Source organism: Aplidium turbinatum, chromosome 4 (genome assembly GCF_918807975.1).
Source record: "Aplidium turbinatum chromosome 4, kaAplTurb1.1, whole genome shotgun sequence".
NCBI lineage: Eukaryota > Metazoa > Chordata > Ascidiacea > Aplousobranchia > Polyclinidae > Aplidium > Aplidium turbinatum.
The window spans coordinates 21,818,412-21,838,957 of record NC_137475.1 but is presented as its reverse complement, the minus strand read 5'-3'; the positions used below and the strand labels follow the sequence as shown (position 1 = coordinate 21,838,957).

General features: G+C 39.9%; 2 protein-coding genes and 1 pseudogene across 2 annotated transcripts in view; 2 read left to right on the top strand and 1 right to left on the bottom strand.

Annotated features, from left to right (window-relative positions):
• The window catches only part of LOC145768979 (kinase D-interacting substrate of 220 kDa B-like), an 84,286-nt gene extending 81,540 nt beyond the window's left edge, over positions 1-2,746 (top strand). Inside the window, exon 17 of the mRNA XM_082580580.1 lies at positions 221-2,746. Within this exon, the coding sequence (XP_082436706.1) occupies positions 221-447 (227 nt within the window). The 3' untranslated portion in view covers positions 448-2,746. The remainder of the gene's footprint in view (positions 1-220) is intronic.
• Positions 2,747-9,685: 6,939 nt separating this feature from the next.
• On the bottom strand, positions 9,686-10,048 carry LOC145768978 (general transcription factor II-I repeat domain-containing protein 2-like). The gene has a single exon (XM_082580579.1). The coding sequence runs from the start codon at positions 10,046-10,048 to the stop codon at positions 9,686-9,688; it is 363 nt and encodes a 120-aa protein (XP_082436705.1).
• An 8,724-nt stretch (positions 10,049-18,772) lies between these two features.
• LOC145769759 (U6 spliceosomal RNA) lies at positions 18,773-18,869 on the top strand (annotated as a pseudogene).
• The last annotated feature ends 1,677 nt before the right edge of the window (positions 18,870-20,546 follow it).

Sequence of the window (20,546 nt, the reverse complement as noted above, 5' to 3'; positions counted from 1 at the left end):
GGATATATGTGAGGGTTGTCATGAGGACAGTTCCAAAACATTCTTTTAATTGCTGCCTTTACTAGGGTAACAGTTGCTGGTGGCAAGCGAGTGACAGTTTCCAATTTAATGCTTTGTTCGTTGTTGGTCTGTTATCGTATGGTGTAAATTTATTTGAGACAAATGGTATTGAAGACTGATAGAGTTTTATCACAGCACCATAACATATTAACCTCTCCAGGACCCACCCCAGACTCAGTCCGTTCTGACGACATCCAGCACTTCTCATCACTTTCCAGGTCCGACAGAGTCGCTTACAACAAAGCCTTCAAAGAATACCTGAAACTCCAACCTCAACCATCCCCGTCTGCCACCCATAACGACGCCCACAATGCGATGGTCCACACCCCCTTAGACAACGAGAGATCCCCTTTGCTCAACGCTAACCTCGACCTCAACGCCAATTGACATCATAGCTGGCATTCATCATCACCTATTTGTCCCTTCTTTAGTAGAAGAGACCTGACGTTTGTCCACGCTAGCAGGTGTACGCCAATTTTAACAGCCCTTTTGCTATGCTTGTCGTGGTTAATTCTATCCAGAATCCTCACACTGATGTATTCTCTTACCAACTCTAGCCGTCTCTTTTTGCAATTCAATTTTCTTTTTCTGAACAAATCTTTTTTTTCCATTACTGGAGCCTTGTCATCAAGCATACGTTCCACATGCCCATGCCATCGCAATCGGCGGTTCTTAAGAAACTCACTGATGTTTTATACTTTGTCACCTCTTGATTACTTTCATTTTTGTTACTTCCATCCTGTGCATATCTTCGATCTTCATGGCCCGTCCTTCAGCTCCGTAGCACATTATACTTCTTACGTATGTTTTATAAACAATGCCTTTCACTCATCGCATTGTGTCGTGCATTGTAATCTGGTAACTCTCTGTAGCGTGTACGAAGGGCTTCTTTTCATGAGTGTTGCTATAATTGATCTTGCGTTTTCAAACGTGCTTGTTGAAAGATGTTGTAAGTCCACATTATTTTACCATTGTTCAAAATTTTCAGCTTACATGTCAACGCACGAAGGGAAGTTTGCACTTATGTTTTGGAAAGCTAGAATGTAAAAATTGTAAGAGTTTATTATGTTGAACCATAGGAATATGAAGCCAAGTAACTTAACCAGATTTAACAAATTTAAGTTTATTACAATATTTACAGAAAACTACTGTACATTGAAACAAATTTCGAACATTTTTGACACCACAAGATGTTTGCTTTAGTAATAATATGCAGTAATTTTGTCTATATCTAAACAAAATACAATGGTTAAATATTAAATTTATCAACAGAAAAAAACTAAAAACTGCACAGTGCTTCTGACTAGCTCAACACAACAATAAACACGAGAATCTAAAAAGTCACTGCATTATGTTGGATAATACAAAAAAAAAGAAACTTATAGCCTCCCCAAAATAATCAGGCAACCTGCCCATGTTTCGTGGATTTTTTAACGTCACGTTCGAGATAACCCACCTGCGTTTGTTATACATACTGATGTAGCCTACTGTATATTGCACAATCTCAAACGACAGGGAAAAGTTATTTGAGCTTTCTTGCACAATCGTGACTTCGTGAACGAAGAAGGTTTAAGACCAAGCGGCGCTGGTTCGACTCTCGGGGTGTGCGCTTGAGCAACGCACTTTAAGGACTGCTCTCCTTTCAGCGGCATCTTATGGATGGAATAATTCCACAGCAACAACACATCAACAATGGGAAACTTCACTCTGTCGATCTCGGTGATCGGGCCTGCGTCAGTGGTTCAAAGCCTCTACAAGTATGCGAAACTACCAGGATTAAACTCTCAAAGAAGCTTTCCCAGTCCCAAGATTAAAGATTCAATCAATCAATCTCGAACGACGGGGAGAAGTTATTTGAGCTTTCTTCGTGGTAGTTCCTACAACCAAGCTCTGTAACAATTAACGTACCTGTTTTGTTTGAATAATCAAGCATACCCTTTATGGAAATTTGCAGCATTATTAGCAATTCATACAGCAAATTTGCATACTCACTACAGCAAATTATGGTCCACCTAACCATATCCAACCAGTTTCTTCAATGCAGAAAAGGATGTCCTGCCATGACGCGTCTGAGTACTCACTAGTCAAGGTAGTCACCAACATATTCTGCGATGCAACGTACCGTACCAAAAATTATTAAGTATCCCTACTGTTGATACTTAGCACCAGTGAGTATCATTTAGCAGTACTTTCATGAAGTTATTGCATGTACTGTATTATACGCATTTGTTATCAACTCAAACTATTTTCGCTTTCTTGGCGTTTTTTTTTTCTATTGTGTATGTCTTCGTCAGCGGTATTACTATGGAATGAGAAAATGTACATTTTAAACCTCATAGACCTCCACCGTCCTCCAGCAATGGTTCGGTCCTGTTGTATCATGTATCCGTACTATCATGTATCCATCCGTATCATGTATCATACAACGTACATTACAGTTCCTTTAGAAATTAATCCATTATTTTACATCCTAGATGATGTAGAGTTTAGTGTCGTTGTGACAATCTTCTTGAGCAGTTTGGTGTCACTGCGTTTATGTGATTACTGATACGGTAGGCCTATCCATTTTTTGTGCTGAATTTCTTTTGCAATTATGTTTCCAAACAACTTTCTCTTATCGTGCTTACGTAATGTGCAGCAACGGTGCGACTGTGCTGAAATAAAAGTCATGTGTGGGCAAGGCGTACTGAGCTCGCAAAGTTCATGTTTGTATAACTCGATTTATCGCAACCATGGCCATACTGGACCAAATCAAAAATTGCCCAGATGCACCAGTTCATTAAAATTGCCAAAATATGTATCAAAATAGCTAGTGAATAAGCTTAAGATATTGTAAACAAGGCCATCATAGCTATCATGCCCTGGCGAACAGAAGCTGTACAGTTAAACCTTACCTTGACTGTCCTTTACGCAGTAGGCTAATTCCACTTACTTTATTAGTCCAGGCCCTTAAGGGAATCTTTAGGCTAAACGTGTTACACGTTGTTTTTTGCATATTTTTGCAGTTGGTCAACCTAACTTTGATTTTAATGGGTACCGCAACTTTTTGGGTCACGTGATCACCACCAAATCGGGATTTTCCCAGAAATCACGTTTCAGCTCTTTTTAGGGCATTTTGTGCAATTAGCCTACATATTTGATTTTTGCATATTTCAGCTTAAAAAGCACACACAAATAAGTGAGACAAAACAAACACAAAATAATTTGGTTGATGACGTCATTGTGACGTAATCACATTTTTTTGCTTTTTTATCTATTTTGGTGGTTTGCTGTTGGTCTTAGTTGGAGTACCGGTTGCGTAGGCTACCGTACTAAAACCATTTCACAACTCCTAAAAGTAGTTTCGTCATGATTGCATCTTTTATGACGTCATCATTACATTATTAAGACTAGACAACTTGAAATTCAGGAACCAAAGGTAAGTTTATTTCGAAAAAAGGGATCAAATACTATCATTATAAATTTTGCAAATGCTCAAGATTTTGCAATAGGCTACAGTATGACGCTATAACGACGTCATCAAGGGTAGGCTATAACCAGAACAGCAGCTACAAGAGGTGAGTTTCCCTTTAAGCCATGCCAATTTAAAATAATATGTAATTATAATCAACAAATTAATACACGACACCAGATTAAGCAATGTCTGAGTCCAGAGGTGGGCACCCGCTGCTTTTAAAGTAGCGCGCAACCGCTACTTTTGTCTAAAATGACACTAGGAAACACTCAAGTCCTTAGTGACGCAAAAATGACCTTGAAAACGAATGTTATTCGTTTACGCTGTCATTTTAACGTCGTTATAGAAAACACATTCTAAGGGAAATTTATTGTTAGGCTACGCATCTTTCAAAAACACGAGCATTTCAAAATGAGAGTCACTAAGTCCTGCCCGCTTTCGCTTAAGCACATCTTTTCCAACAGAGAAAAGTCTCTCCACCGCAGGAATGGGGGTGTTGTATTTAATGAACAGATATTTCAACTCGGTATTCGAAAAGCTGAAGGACTTTCTCTTGTCCGCAAAAAATGCGTCCACAATTGCTGCTTCCTTCTGCACCGACGTTTCACGGGATGGCGCAAACACTCCGAAAAATACTTCCTCCGAGTCATGACTGGTGTTGGTGTCACTCTTCTCGGTATCAACCTGGCTTGATGTCTCCCGCAACAGTCGAATTACATCTGTCTTGACTTTTTCTCGCAGTGCGTCAGCATCATCCGTGGAAACGTAATGCAGAAATTGTAGCCACGACGTCTTGAAGGAGGGATGAAGACATGATGCCATAACGCATTTCATGTTGTTGAAGCACTTGTTGAATTGTTTCTTCACCCCTTCAAGGACTTTCAACTCCTCACAGGTCACAAGATCACTGATCTCGGTCAACTTCTTCTCGCAAATTGTGATGGTTGGAAGCAAGACTCCGTTATATGCCTTGGACTCGCCCTGGAGAATGTCTAAAGCCTGGCAGATAAGCTTCATCACACGAAGATATTTGCCGAAGAAGTTGATGTCAGCTAGAAAAGACCGAAACTTTGCAACCAAGCCGATTATATAGCTGCTTGACCACGCAAGTATTGCAAAAAAAACAAGCCTTTTTTTCAATTTAAATTAAAAAGTAGCGGGAGTGCGACTGAAAAAAAGTAGCGCCCAAGGGCGCGGGAAGTAGGGGTGCTCAAGGGGCTGCAGCCCCCCCTAGAGCAAATTCAGCCCCCCTAGAAAATTCTTACAATTTAAGGTAGCCTACATAACATATTTTTAGAAAAAATTTCGAATAATAATTGCTACGATGAATCGAGTTCCTGTTATGTGTGGTCGCGCTCATCATTCGCAATGAAGAGTCGTCAATCACAGGAAGCTATAGCCTACCTCGCAGTAACGGTACTAGTCACCCTCCCTACTAACACGGCGGTCCATCGTTTATTGGACATCATTCTGCAATATTCACATTTCACGCGTACTTTTGAACATTACAATAATACATGATATTGCTTTGTATATATATTGCTTTGTCATATTATTGATATATTACTGATATTGCTTTGTCATATCTGACCGACATGACAGAAGATAGTGCAATGATGAGGAGACGCGCGTGCAAACATATTCTGCTTGGTAAAACAAGCACGCACGATGCGGCTTTATTTTGCGATTAGGCTACCTGCAGCGGCGAAGTTTTTCAGCCTGCAGAAGCCGTCGCAAGACAGCTCCAAAACAAGACGATCTCTGCTTCTTCAGCTTCGCAATCAATCAGCATTCTCCGCGAATGGATCAAAAATCTCAGAAAAGATGAATTTTCGTTTCTAAGCTTGTGAAAGTAGCCAACGTCTTTGCGTCTGTCAATAACCTAAAGATGCCAAAGGATCCCCAAGTGAGCAAAACTCAATTTCGAAACCCAGAGAAATCAGATGCTTTGTCGTCTGCGGGAGAAGGAGCGTGGAAATGGCGATATATCGAAGCCCTTGATTTGGTTCAAGCTGAGCTTGATCGAAGATTCGACCAGGCGGATCTGCTTACAGCAGCCAACAGAGAGAAGGCCCTTCTGAGCTGTGCAAACGATGAAGAAAGATCTGATTCTGAGCTCAGCTTACCCGATGCCATCAGAAAAGATCGCCTATAAACGGAACTTACTTTGCTCAGCGATGTTGTACGTGGAAAAACCGCAAACTCCGTTAAAAAGGTTGCTGAGATAACCTACTATCGAAACTAAAGCCTCAAACACTAGATCTTTTCAAAAAAACGCGAAAATTCGTGGAGCTCTGCCTTTGCCTCCTGGTTTCAGCTGCATCATCAGAACGTTCTTTTTCTGCTCTAATACGCCTGAAAACGTGGTTGAGAAGCTCAATGACACAATAAAGACTTACTCATCTTGCATTGATGCATGTCCACCAAAACATTTTGGACACTGTCGATGTCAAAGAACTCATGACACAGTTTATAGAGAAAACACCTGAGCGAAAAGCAATCTTCGGAAGCGTGTGCATTTCCACAAACCGTCGTTTTTATATGACTTTCTAATTTGTTCGTTTTCATTTTAATTTTCCTGAACAGCTGCTTTGTTTGTTGCTGCTCCTCATTTGTCAGCTCTCCCACATAAGGGGGGTCTGGGGGGCGAAGCCCCCCAGAAGCTGACAACACAACGGAAGCTTCAGCCCCCCCTAGAGAAAAATAGTTCCCGCGCCATCTGTAGCGCCGCTACTTTTACCAAAAAAGTAGCACGCTACTGCCCACCTCTGTCTGAGTCTCAACACTGTCAATTCAAGTTAAAAAACCTAACGGTTTGCGATGTTAAATTCCTACCTTACGTAATTTGATGTTAAAAAATTTCGTACAAGTTGCAACATAATTTAGAAAGTCAAAAGCATTTCTTGAATGATCAGTGTGAATTGGAGATGAAATTTCAATGTGGATTGAAGATGAAACATCAGAGAGGATTGGAGATTTTGTGGTCGAATTGCATGTTTCGTACTCGCATGAACAAAGGCTTGTGCATTTTATGGATTTTTTCTTAACAGGATCATCGAGAGCCACAAGTAGACTGACAACTACAATGATGTATCATTTCGTGAATCGATGATGCGGATTTCCATATTTCAGCTTGATATATCGCTCTGCGTGTATGCTGTATCAGAGCAGCCTGCTGACGTTGGTGGCAGCTTTTGAATAGTGCAACCATTGATGAACATGATACAACGGCATTCGTCTACATCCGTGATAGTAGGACCATTGCCATAAAGAGCTATGACATACTTTTGTATGTCATTTATAGAACTAGAAGAGCCACATTATATAAAATAAATATATTAAATAAGCCACACATTTCGGTAAGATTAAGCATCCAACAATCTAGCCTTTTTTCTTCAAAGACGAAACAGTAGGCTATCACAGCCTGTGATAGCATAAAACAAGGGTAAAGAAGCGCAAATCAGCGGAGATTGAGGTAAAGATGAAACAATGTAATGGATTGGAATTGTTGTAGGCTCGTATTTTTAGACATAGCCTACAGCATATAATGAAAATGAAGTAAAAAATGAAGTAAGGTCGCAGTGACAAATAAACTGTCGACATAACTTACAAAACGTAGTGATAATAATAATGACCTCTTGTAGCCTACTTTCTTGACTGAGTGTACAAAAGTAACGCAATCTATAGTAAGAAAGAAACGCAAGGCATGTAACTGAAGAACATGGTACAGAACGCTAATTGATTACGACGCGCAGTGCGGTTGTAATTAATTCCAACGTCTGTACCAGAAAACGCTGAAGGTGATTATGCAGTGGCGCTGGTCACGAGCAAGGCCTATGAGATGCAGGAGCCGGAGAATGCTTTCGGAGCAGGAGTAAAAAAAAAGTAACTTCGTTCACCTCTGCTAGGCATGTGGTAAATGCAAAAGTTAATAAAGAAAGGTTATTGGTCAGATCAGTGGTTCCCAACCTTTTTTGGTGTATGGGCCGAATTTCAAACTTCAAAGTAGCCTACGTACGGACAGGCCCGTAGCCAGACATTGTCAAGGGGGGGGAGAGTTCCCAAATCCAAAAATATAGACCTTTTGATAACACTTTCTTCTTGGCGTGTCCACGCAAGCAATCAAAACATAGGAAGTGACAGTAGCCTACATAATATGTAGACCAACAAACTTCAAATTATAAACATTAAAAAAACGAAAAAATAAATAGGCTATACACACAGTTTTCACATTAACAATAGCACATCTACAGTGGAACCGACAGAGGCGCCGGAAGTGGGGAGCAGAGGGGCGGATGCCCTTGGTCATGTAAGCTACTGCTCATTTTGCAATATAACAATTTCTGCTATTCGCTTTTAGCCTAAATTGTCTACGATATACGAGATTCTAAACAGACAACAAAAGACCATCTTTCGGAAATACACAAACTTTTGTGCATTTACCGAACAATCGCGGTCGTCTCGGTCAATGCTGAACCCAATTTTAGCCCCATGAGGCGAGTAAAATCGTTGCTTCATACCACAATGACAGACAACAGTTTGAACAATCGAATGTTTGCGACTATTCACAAACACGTGATGGACACCATTGACATTGCAACACAAGGCATTAAGCGGGCAACAAGAAGATACACACACACAAACAAACTCAAATAAAATAAAAATTAATTCTCTACCAAAACGCGCTAGTTCTCATGCTTGACCCGCCATCTCCTAGTCTGCTCCAAGATCAGAAAAAGGAAAGTCGAGACAGGCAGATCAGCTTGAGGCAGCCAATAACCAAACATTTACATCCACAGATCACCATCTACCGCGGTGGGTCCCTTCGGTCGTAGTGAGTCCCTCACCTCCTTGGTAGATATCTTCCATGTAAGTATGGTGTGCCTGCTGAGTGTTTGGGTGTGTGGACGGCTCCCGGAGCGGACGCACTAATGATGAGACAGAAAACAAATCCATTTCATATGGAAAATTTGTAAACCTGCAAGATGTAGTGGTATCCATCTTGAACTCTGAGCGTTGCGCGAAAAAAAAAACAAAAAAAAAAACAAGGCATTATGACGCAGTAATGATCGAAGTTTAAAACTTTACTATTGTACAATGTACAACCTTCCATTTATCTTCCAGAAACCTCTTCCAGAACTATCTGGAAGGTTTCAACTGATCATAGGTAGCTGATCCTGTGATCGTATGTAGTACACTACACCTTCTCCAAAATATGGACCTTTTCGGCTCAAGGGGGGGTTCCCGGAAACCCCGAGGCCCCCCCCTCCCCCTGGCTACGGGCCTGGTATGGAGCCGCATGAAAACACTCAAGTAATTATAACGAAAATTTTACAGCATGAAAGCATGTACGGTACCAGCGAATAGCAACACTTTGAGCTTTTATCAAGTGTGTCAAAGCGAGGCGCAATTGCAGAGGATGCAGTAGCTGCTTGAGGTGGTCGTCGGTCAACCGATTGCAATATTTATTTTTGATTCTGATCATTTTGCTGAAAAGTGCTTCACATACGTAAGTTGATCCAAATACAGAGGCGTTTTTCTGGGCATTGGTTTTCAAGTTGTGATACTTTTCCTCTGGAACTCGACTCCAAAATTCAAGTACCGTAGGTCTTCACTTTGAAATAATTGTTTGAGCTCGATATCTGACTGCATGTCTAGCAACTCCAAGTGAAAATTATCAGGAGCAGTGGACACATTAACTGCAATAGGATTTGTAAACATGTTCATCATTGGCAAAAATAAATTCATTCCGTTAATGCGGCGGTTGAACTCATCAATCAAGTTATTGATAAGTCTGCTGTATGCTTCAAATGATCCATTGGTTCGATGGTCAGATAGCGTTGGGAAATGTGTTATAACCCAACCTGCAAGCTGCGTTTTCCAAAGACAAAGCTTGTTAACAAAAGCAATTGGTGTGCTGTACAAATTGTAACAAAACTTGCTATTGCCTTGTAGAGTTCGATTTAGACTAGAAAGGTGTAAAAAACGCCAAATCAGCAATTCAAACTTCATCGCCAAGCTGAGGGATATCTTTCTTTCCTTCAGCAAACGTTTTAATCTCTGGAAGAAGGTCATAGAATCATTTGACACATGTAGCGCGGCTTAGCCATCGCACACCTGTGAACATGACTAGGTCACCATACTCAGTGTCAGTATCTGCTAGAAAGTTTTTCAACTTCCGATGGTTATAAGTGTATTTGCTCTAATCCAGTTTAAGGTTGTTGTTACCACATCCATCACATTAGACATGTTGAGTGACTTAGCAACAAGACTTTCTTGGCGTAAAATACAATGATGCCATGTCACAGGAGCAAGATGATCTTCGTCTCGCCATTTATTGATAAGTCCTTGAAGTCCAAGATTTGCTTTAAGCATGGAAACGCAGCCATCCGTTGCCACTCCAAACAACGTTGATGAGTCCAAATGTGCTTCTTCAAGAGTAGCATGAAATTCACGAAATATATCTGTTCCTTTAGTTAAACCATGGAGAGAACGCAAAGTGAGATATTCTTCATAAATCATAAAATCCGGCATGACTCCCCTAATAAACACGGCTAATTGCTCTGTGTCAGTGAAGTCTTTTGAGCTGTCAAGTGCAAAAGAGTAGTAGGCCTATACAAAATTTTTTGATTTCTCAAGAAGCTGATCGTGTTAGTCGTTTGATATAAGCTACATTCAATGTGCCGAGTTACTGTAGTAAGTTATTGCTTAGCTGCAACTTTTTTGCCTTTTGTTGTATGGCACTTGAACAGCATTCTGTTGCAAACGTAACTATCGACTGCTTCATAATTTCGCCATCCGAATATGGTTTCATATTGCGAGCAAGTAGATAGCTCACCTTGTATGATGTTTTGGTAATATTTTCAGATTGATTACTAACCTTGAACATATTTGTTCGCATATTCCGTGCCGACTTCCAACTTTCGACGAGATTCCAACTTTCTTTTCCATGATTCTCCTTGGTAGCAATCCTAATTTGTAGAATGAGTTTTGTAGTGCCTCTCAATGTTAAAATATTTTACACTACTTATCACCACAGGACATAGAAGGCAATGCGCTTTGTTGTCTACCTCAATTTGAAAATACTTTTCTTCCCAAGCGCTTTGAAAGACCCGATTTTCCTGCTGAAGAGTAGGAGAGGATGAGGTAAGTTGAGCCACTTTTTACTTAAACGCTTCTACTAAGGAAACCGCTTGGTTTACAATACAAGTGAAAGTGGCAGCATAATGGTTGATGCTTTGGCCTTAATTTAACAAAAAAACTTTTTTTCATAACTTATAAGAATATTGAAAAAAAGCATGTTTTAAATATTACGTCATTTTGGCTCAACTTACCTACCCCACGTCGTAAGTTGAGCCGGGGTGTGAGGTAAGTTGAGCCACTCGTTTAAGTTTAATAACAAAAGCTGTAGCGATGGTAGCCTACATATAAAATGCTATGCAATACATGTGTTCACGAAATTATTGCCCAGTTATTTGTCCCGAATTGTAACATGGACTGTGACGGAATGGTGACGTCATCATTGCGATGCACTGTCATTGTCACGATTTCTTTCTATCTCTTACCAGAAAAAAGACTTGGAAAGATTCAATGACGTAGTTTGATGGGTCAACCGAAAAGCAGTCAATTAAATGTCGAATAATTCTACTAGCGAAATGATAATCTGACTTCTTGAAGAACTTTAACGAACGGCTTCTCAAATAACTCTAATTTCTGCATCAACTACCAATCCACAACTCATAGCACAACTCTCATAACCAACTCAATAATAATCATCATAATAATCACCATAATAATAATCTCAGAATCAACATTACACAAACTACACCACTATTTATAGTTGGCTGTTCAGTCCAGTAACTTCGAGAAGGTTACATCATAAAGAACCATCGTTCGGTCACGTAGCATTTAAAAGGTAAACAACAGAAGTCTCTAGAAGGTCACGTTCGCAAGAAGATTCTTACATAATAACGATTTCGCAATCGGACATTTACTGATAAACAACCTTATGACGTCATGACAAACGACGCTCAGAAATCATGAAAAACAACAGAACCTTCTAGATTTGCATGCTTACAGATGATTCTAGAAATACGTTACATAATACAAATTTCTCAATCAGAGGTTACTTCAGGTCATAACCGATAATAACACAACGCACCAGAATTCCATAATGAAAATAGCACATTCGTTGAAGATACAAAGCAAGCCATCGCGAGGCATTTGCACCTTGATTGTGACATACGCCCCCCCTTAGAATATTGTTGCAAACAATATAACAACACAATCAATACCAAAACACACCATAAAACAATTAATTACTCAATAATCAGTTCTCATAAGTCTATCGTTGCATGATCTACCAACGATAGCTTTTCTCAAAACAATAGTCACGTTTTCTGCGAAAGTCTCCAACGTCCTCAACATCTTCAGTGCATCGGCGAGCAAGATGACCCATCTTCCTACATCGGAAACACCTCCTCTCCGGACAGTCCTTGGCGAGATGACCTTCTTTATGACAATTGTAGCAAGCCTTTTCATCAAAAGGGCAGCTCCTGGCTATGTGTCCAATCTCTCCACATCGGTAGCAGTGGTTGTCACGGCAACGTCTATTTTCTGAATGTCCGCCGTCAGCAACGCACTCCCTGGCGAAGTGTCCGCGTCTACCGCATCTATAGCAAACTCCAAATGGTCGTCACCTGTCTCTTCTCCTCGGTTCTTCGCGCTCGTAATATCCGTCATCGTGAGATCGTTGCTGATTATCTACAGAACAATCTCGAGCAAAGTGACCATTCTTGCCACAAGAATAACAAGTAACTTCAGAATCTCTCTCAAAAACATTTCCGATTATCAGATCAACTAAAGAGTTTTGTAAACATAACGCTTTCACAGTCCCACTACAATACGGAGTTTCGATAGATATCATCGCTAACGGTCCTTGGATTGAAGTGGTATCTATTTTTGTCACATGGCCAGTTTTTCCCGTTAATTGACTGTCTTTAACCAAATCTCTCCTCACTATTATATCAGTAGAACCAGAATCACGTAAAACTTTTACCTTTTTGTCTCCAACTTTTCCATCCACTACTGGCAGGTGATCTTCAGGTATTATTTTTCCGCAAACATCTTCATCCGGATTCTCCTCGTCAAGCGTGGGTTCAGGAATCATTAACGCACAACCGCATCGATAAACGTCCGTGTCTTTATCTTTTCCAGACTGATTAGGTAAGGAAAACGACTTGTCCTTGCATTCCTTCGCTTCGTGTCCTTGCCTATTGCAACGATTGCACCACTTTCTCGATTCCTGATGATTTCTGTTAGTCTTTCTCCGGCAGTTAACAGACTTATGACCTAAGCCATTACAATTAAAACAACGTACTTCTCTTGGAACCGCACCTCCTTTAAAATTATTTGTTTGCTCTTCGTCATTATCGCATGACAACGTTTCTTCAGTCGACAACTTCTCATCATGAGCAACTAAGTACTGTTCTGCCACACTGGCTATTTCTTCTAGATTCTTTGGACTTCTCTCCATTAGATAAACAGACAGATCTTTTGAACATGAATCTGTGAATTGTTCCTTAACTATAAGGTTTGCCAATCCGTCCAATGATTGATCGGCCCCCGAAAGCTCAAACCATTTTAACAAAAGGTTTCTTAAACGTTCAATAAATTGACCTGGGCTTTCGTGTTTTTCAGGCTTTGCCTCACGGAATCTTTGACGGTATCCATGCTCGGTAAAATTGTATCGCTTTAACAGAGCTAACTTCAATCTGTCGTAGTTCATGGCTTCTTCTTGCGAAAGTCTTGAATATACATCAAGAGCTTGTCCCGATAGTAACATGCTTAGCTGGGTAGCCCACGTCGACTTCTCCAATTTGGCTATTGTAGCATATCTTTCAAATCTTAACAAATAACTATCCAACTCATCTTTTTCTTCAACAAATGATGGCAAATCTGGACGTCTAACTTGCGCCACAATAACATCTCGAGCATTATCATTAGTAGAATTAGATCGCTCACCAATGTCCAGCTTTTGTCTTTCTAATTCAAGTTTTAACTTTTCCAATTCATATTGCGCTCTTCCTTCTTCAGCTTCTGCTTCGCGCTGCGCTTGTTTCTCTTCAGCTTCTCGTTGAGCTTGTTTTTCTTCAGCTTCAGCTTCGCGCTGCGCTTGTTTCTCTTCAGCTTCTCGTTGAGCTTGTTTTTCTTCAGCTTCAGCTTCGCGCTGCGCTTGTTTCTCTTCAGCTTCTCGTTGAGCTTGTTTTTCTTCAGCTTCGCGCTGCGCCCGCTTCTCCTCTGCTTCAAGTTGTGCTCGCTTTTCCTCAGCTTCAAGTTGTGCAGCTTCAGCTTCACGCTGTGCTCGTTTTTCTTCAGCTTCAAGTTCTGCTTTCCTTATTTCACGAGCAGCTCTTCTATCTTCTCTTTCGTCAGCTTCTCGCTGAGCTTTTTGGTCCATTATCTTGTGATACTCTTCCATCACAAACTGAGACTTCTCATTACCAGTCAGCCCCATTCGTTCAGCCATGCTCCCTAAGTCTTCAATCATCTCATGTTTGACAGTATCCGCCATCTTGACATTAATTTATTATTCTTTTAATAAATCTTCGGTATTCTTCGGTTTTTCGGTTAATTTTTTCGGTTTATTCCCTTTTTCGGTTTATCCCGGACGAAGTTTAGTTTTTCGGTTTAGCCCCCAGAATGTCACGATTTCTTTCTATCTCTTACCAGAAAAAAGACTTGGAAAGATTCAATGACGTAGTTTGATGGGTCAACCGAAAAGCAGTCAATTAGATGTCGAATAATTCTACTAGCGAAATGATAATCTGACTTCTTGAAGAACTTTAACGAACGGCTTCTCAAATAACTCTAATTTCTGCATCAACTACCAATCCACAACTCATAGCACAACTCTCATAACCAACTCAATAATAATCATCATAATAATCACCATAATAATAATCTCAGAATCAACATTACACAAACTACACCACTATTTATAGTTGGCTGTTCAGTCCAGTAACTTCGAGAAGGTTACATCATAAAGAACCATCGTTCGGTCACGTAGCATTTAAAAGGTAAACAACAGAAGTCTCTAGAAGGTCACGTTCGCAAGAAGATTCTTACATAATAACGATTTCGCAATCGGACATTTACTGATAAACAACCTTATGACGTCATGACAAACGACGCTCAGAAATCATGAAAAACAACAGAACCTTCTAGATTTGCATGCTTACAGATGATTCTAGAAATACGTTACATAATACAAATTTCTCAATCAGAGGTTACTTCAGGTCATAACCGATAATAACACAACGCACCAGAATTCCATAATGAAAATAGCACATTCGTTGAAGATACAAAGCAAGCCATCGCGAGGCATTTGCACCTTGATTGTGACAGTCATGCTTGAGCGACAATCTCTCATTATTTTTTCTCTATTCACTAACTCGTGTTTTCGCTGCTTGGCGAAAACGTGGTTCGGTCTTTTTGACGATGCGCGAATCTATCGGACGGACGTATTAGTATGCAGTGGCTATTCCACTTCACAATTGATCCCGTCTCTTGTTGACAATATGTAATCTTCACTCAACACATGTGGAAGCTTGAGTCGAAAGTTAGAAAGAAGACAGGTTGGGTAGCAGTTAATACATAGCTGTTACCAGGAAGAAAGAACAACATGTGAAAAGATAAATTTATTTTGTTGTGACTGTTCGAGTGTGAAATTGCGCACTTCCCAGCCGACAAATCCGCCACTTTTTTGTTGATTAAACGTCAACAGACGTTGAATCAATGCAGTAGCCTACTAGCAGATCGTGTTAACTGAGCTGCAGAACAGAAAATAAAACGATGAATTAATACGGCACAATCCTGATTAAATAAACCTCCAAATGTGAATTTTCTAAATCAATTTCCGTTGTCTGTCAGATCTAAACTTATTCCATATGCCACTGATCAAGAGAGCATGGAAACCGGAATTTCTGCTGACGGCAGAAAGTTTCTCCAAGTGGTCGAGTGAGGAAGCTTTAACGACATCCTCTAAAAAAAGCACACTCATCGTCTGCTTTAAAGACAAAGGACAACTTTTCCTGGCACTTTTCTTAAAAAGTTGGCCTTAATTTCTCCATCTTCATTGAAGCATTCGATTTTACCAATGTAATGCACAGGTCAGGTTTTCCCTTGCATGTTGCTAGTAGGCTGCAGGTTACACTACAAATAAATTTAAACTTCAATAGACCAATGGACAAATTATTTTTCCAGAGATTTAGACTATTAAAGAGTAAAATACACTTTGTTATCTATTTAGCCTAATGACTACATATATCATCACTTAACACTGGCAGCTCAAGTGAGGTAAGTTGAGCCACCGGCTCAACTTACCTGTACATCACTGGCTCAACTTACCTCAAGGCCGCCATTAAAAGTTAAACGGGAATTTCTCCAGTCATATATGAGCTAGCAACCTCACTTTAATAGTTTCTGAATTAGCTAACATTAGTGATTACTGTTAGACATATCAATACTGGTGAATGCCACAGACATTTTGTACAACTCCAAAAAATTTTTTTTTCAAAAAGTTCAAAAAACTTCCCAAAATCACTAAAAATAGTTTTACTGTCTTTCTACAAGACAAAGACCTATAATCTTTACAGAACAGCTCCATATAAAATAAACGGTCAGGTAGGTGGCAGTAGAAAGTTGATGCGATTTTTATTTTTCGAGTTACGGGGGGTGGCTCAACTTACCCACTGGCTCAACTTACCTCACCTTCCCCTACGTGCTTTTTTTTGAAGGCTGATCTGACATGATTTTTGGCTGAATATACTAAAACTTAAGTGAATGGCTGATTATTATCCAATCACAGTTTTATAGCGGCAATAACTTACTGCTTTTCTCAGACTGTTTTATAAGACCTACCAGAAATTTTACTCGTTTTGAGGTGTGTTGAGCATCACACCATATCAGCCTAATTATTTCACTTAATGGTTTATGATTCACAATAAGTAGACAATGGGCCATTCACAACTTACAGTATAAAGTAGGCTACAAGGTGTAAGATGTAAAATGAAAAGTTCACTGACAGTGCAACCTCTACAACACAACGACAATGCAGTTTGTAAACAATTTTGACTTCGTAAACAATTTTGACAAGTCAAAAAATAATTGCCCTAATTATTATAAATAGATTTTTTATATTTTTGTGGGATTTTCAGGGGTCAATGTGAGCCGCAAGAAGGCTAGCTTGGAGCCGCATGCGGCTCTCTAAGAGCCGCGGTTGGGAATCACTGGGTCAGATGATTAATTTGAATATGTTTTTGCAATATGTTATGTTTGAGCCTTGGTAGAGAGCTTGACTCTTGTACCAGATTCATGTAACACTCAGTCACGTTAACGGATTTAAGATTTTTTACTAAACATACAAAAAAACTACTAAATCCAACGTTTTTGACACTACATAGTGTCCTCATCAGGAATAATTATAGGCTACATCTAAGAAAATAAATAAATAAATTTGAAAATTTTACATTAAAGATGTACAAGCGACACCTCTCAACAGCACCATGCATCAACAACTGACACACGAATTCAATACAGGATACACAAATTGGCGAGAGACAGATCATGATCATAGCATGATAGTATGATATGCACAACACAAAACACTAAATAATAGTTTTATTGCATCCTGATACTATTACGCACAGATGTCCAATTCTGCAGTAAAATGTTATATGATGTGCAATAGAGGGCCTTCCTCCCGGAAAGCGGGAATCGTGAATGTATTGGCGATGCCTCAACCGCTTAGGAACTGGCATTCCATGGGGAGCACAAGTAGCAAATGCGGACAGGAGAAAACAATGCAACACCTACTCGAATGCCCTGACCTGAAAGAAAGGTGCTCTGCACAGGATTTGGCCGAGTTCAACGAAAGAGCAAGAGCTTGCGTGATGCTCTGGGCTACGGCCGTGTGACACACGATGAAGAAGATGGTGTACAATAGGCCTACGCCTAAGCAAACATCACGCATTTTGCTCAAGACAGAGGGGGCCCAGAATGACTTATCGTACCCCTAGTGAAAATTTCTCTCAGAGGCCCTGGTTACGAGTTACATAATATGATTATGAACGTACATTAAATGGCGACTACAACAGGAGTGAAGCGAGTTTTTCCTCCAACTCCAAATTCAACCCATAGTTTAGCCTACAGATTTCTAATTTGTCAAAACACGAAATTGCAATAATTTACCACATCAGTATCTACTGTTTTGATTATGGCAGGGGTCACCAACCTTTTTTGCATGCGGGCCACTTTGGCACTAAGGAGAGCTGTGGCGGGCTGCACTAATAAAATTTTAGGTAGGTTGACTCTTATGCTAAAAAAGAACGCATTTCGTACCCAGTACCCAGCGTTACATGTTGTTCATATGTAGGCGTTAGAATACCGCAGCAACAAAATTAATCAAACAACGCTACTGCCAGGCCAAGCTCCTTTAACAACACTTTTGACTTTTTTAACAATGCCTAATAAACGAGGCCACTTGTTTTGCGCACTTATAGCGAGGCGAGTGGTTTCATCAGAGTATTCATCGCCAAGCAAGAGTGGTGTTGTCACTTCGCTTCACAAAAGATATCTTGCAATTAACAATTTCAGTAAACAAGGAAATGTTTCACACATCGCAATACAGGCAACAATAGTGCCCTGCAAACATATCAGCGAAAAATAGGCTTCAATAACAGGGAGTTATCCACAAAAATAACTCCAATAACACAGCCCTGGGTTCGATTCCAGGTCCGGTCGTACCAAAGACTTTATAAAGCGTACCGATTGTGTTCTTTCTTGCATAACGCAGTGAGGATAAATCGGGTAATAATCTGGTGATATATCACCCTCTTCTAATCTGCCTTGAGCCAGCATGGAAGCAGTACGGCTCATAAAATCTCATGGAACCCTATCAAGTAACCCATGTTGATGCGCAATCTGCTGCAAGCGGAGATAGCGAATGATTATTATTAACAGGGAGAAAGAAACCAGCCACCATGAAACAAACGCTTGTGGAAATCACCGAAAAATCGTAATTCTATCGTAATTCATGAACAGTCTTCCCTCTAAAAAAGCAATGAGTTGGTTTTTCATCCTTTTTGAGAGAGTCTATAAAACCGTCTTTCTTTTATTATAGACAACTGTCACTTGCGGTGCTTATCAACGTGGCAAGAATTTGTTGATTAACAACATTTTGCAGTACTTGCTTCGGCAGTAGCCTACATGTACTAAAATTGGAACGATACAGAGAAGATTAGCATGGTCCCTGCGCAAGGATGACACGCAAAATTGTGAAGCGTTCCATATTTCTTTAAAAAAAACATTTTGCAGTACTAAGCTAAATATTTTCATAATACAATCAGAAAAAGTCTTTCAATTTATATATAATATTTTGCCAATTTATTGTAAATTGAGTTGGTACACCGACCTATTTTGCCAACAAAAACTTGCATAAAGAGAACACTGCTCGTGAAACACAATAACGGTGAAACGCACACTAGTATTTACATGACATTCACAAACTTAAAATAAGCAACCCCCCAGCTAGAAATTTCACGTGTATTACACGTAGATTCTACGTACCTTGGGTCGTGTATTATACGTTAATTTTCACGTATAATACACGCATATGTGTAGACACTATTTCACGTGCATTACACGTATATTTGGGGGTAGATTTTACGTGTTTTACGCCCGCATTACACCTAATTTCCTCGTATCTGACAACACTAATACACGTGTTTTCCACGTATATTTGGTGGTGGATTTTACGTGTTGTACACCCGCATTACACCTAATTTCCTCGTATCTGACACGTAGATTCTATGTACCTTGGGTCGTGTATTATACGTTAATTTTCACGTATAATACACGCATATGTGTCGACACTATTTCACGTGTATTACACGTATATCTGGTGGTGGATTTTACGTGTTTTTACACCCACATTCTACCTAATTTCCGCGTACCGTATCTGAAATCAACAATTTAACACATTTGTATTTGTTTAACACATTTGTATAACACATATTGTTATAAGAGGCTACTGTCCAATTGTGACCCTTCTAGCACTCATTCCGAGAGTTAACGCTTGTTTTGAACTTTATTTGGAATTAGAGAAGAAAAAGAGCAATAGCAGTGGTGGGAATCGAACCCGCGTCAATGAAAGCCAACCAGCTGACAAAACCCCTAAACCAACCAGCTGACAAAAAATCCATCACTTGATTTGCTTTCTATTATCTTCTTTTCGCCATTTTTACGTCACTTAAACCGGAGCTTATGATTGGTTGGCGGTTTCATTCTAGTCATTTTTAGTGGCAGAATTTCGACTTGTTAAAGTGGCTACCGTACCAAACCTTAGTAAGTAATTGTTTAATATCAGTAAGCATCATCATCATCATCATCATCCGTTCAGTCGTTTACGACTCTCGGTCACTCTATACGTTATCTTTCTCCACATCTCTCGATCCCACGCAGCCTCCTTCAATTCATGCACTCCCATGCTACTGTCATTTACAATCGTGTCAAGCCATCTTGTTTTCGGGTGCCCCCTTCCTCTTCCTCCGCTCACCAAACCAAGCATGATGTCTTTTTCCATTGATTTGCTTCTCATTATGTGGCCAAAATATGAAAGTTTCTGCCTGACGATTCTAGCTTCTAGGGATATGTCCGGTTTAATTTGTTCAAGAATTTTCTCATTTGTTATTTTGGCTGTCCAAGGAACACGCAGTAACCTTCTCCAACACCACAATTCAAATGCGTCAATCTTTCTTCTGTCTGTTTTGTTCATTGTCCATGTTTCGCATCCGTAAGTTGCAATTGGGAATATTATAGTTTTGATCAGCTTCTTTTTTGTTTCTAATTTTATATCCTTGCTTTTCCAAATGCTATTTATTCCAACAAATGCATTTCTTCCCAGCGCTATTCTTCTCCTTATCTCTGGTGAGTTATTAGAATCCCAGCTTATTTTTGAGCCTAAAAATATGAA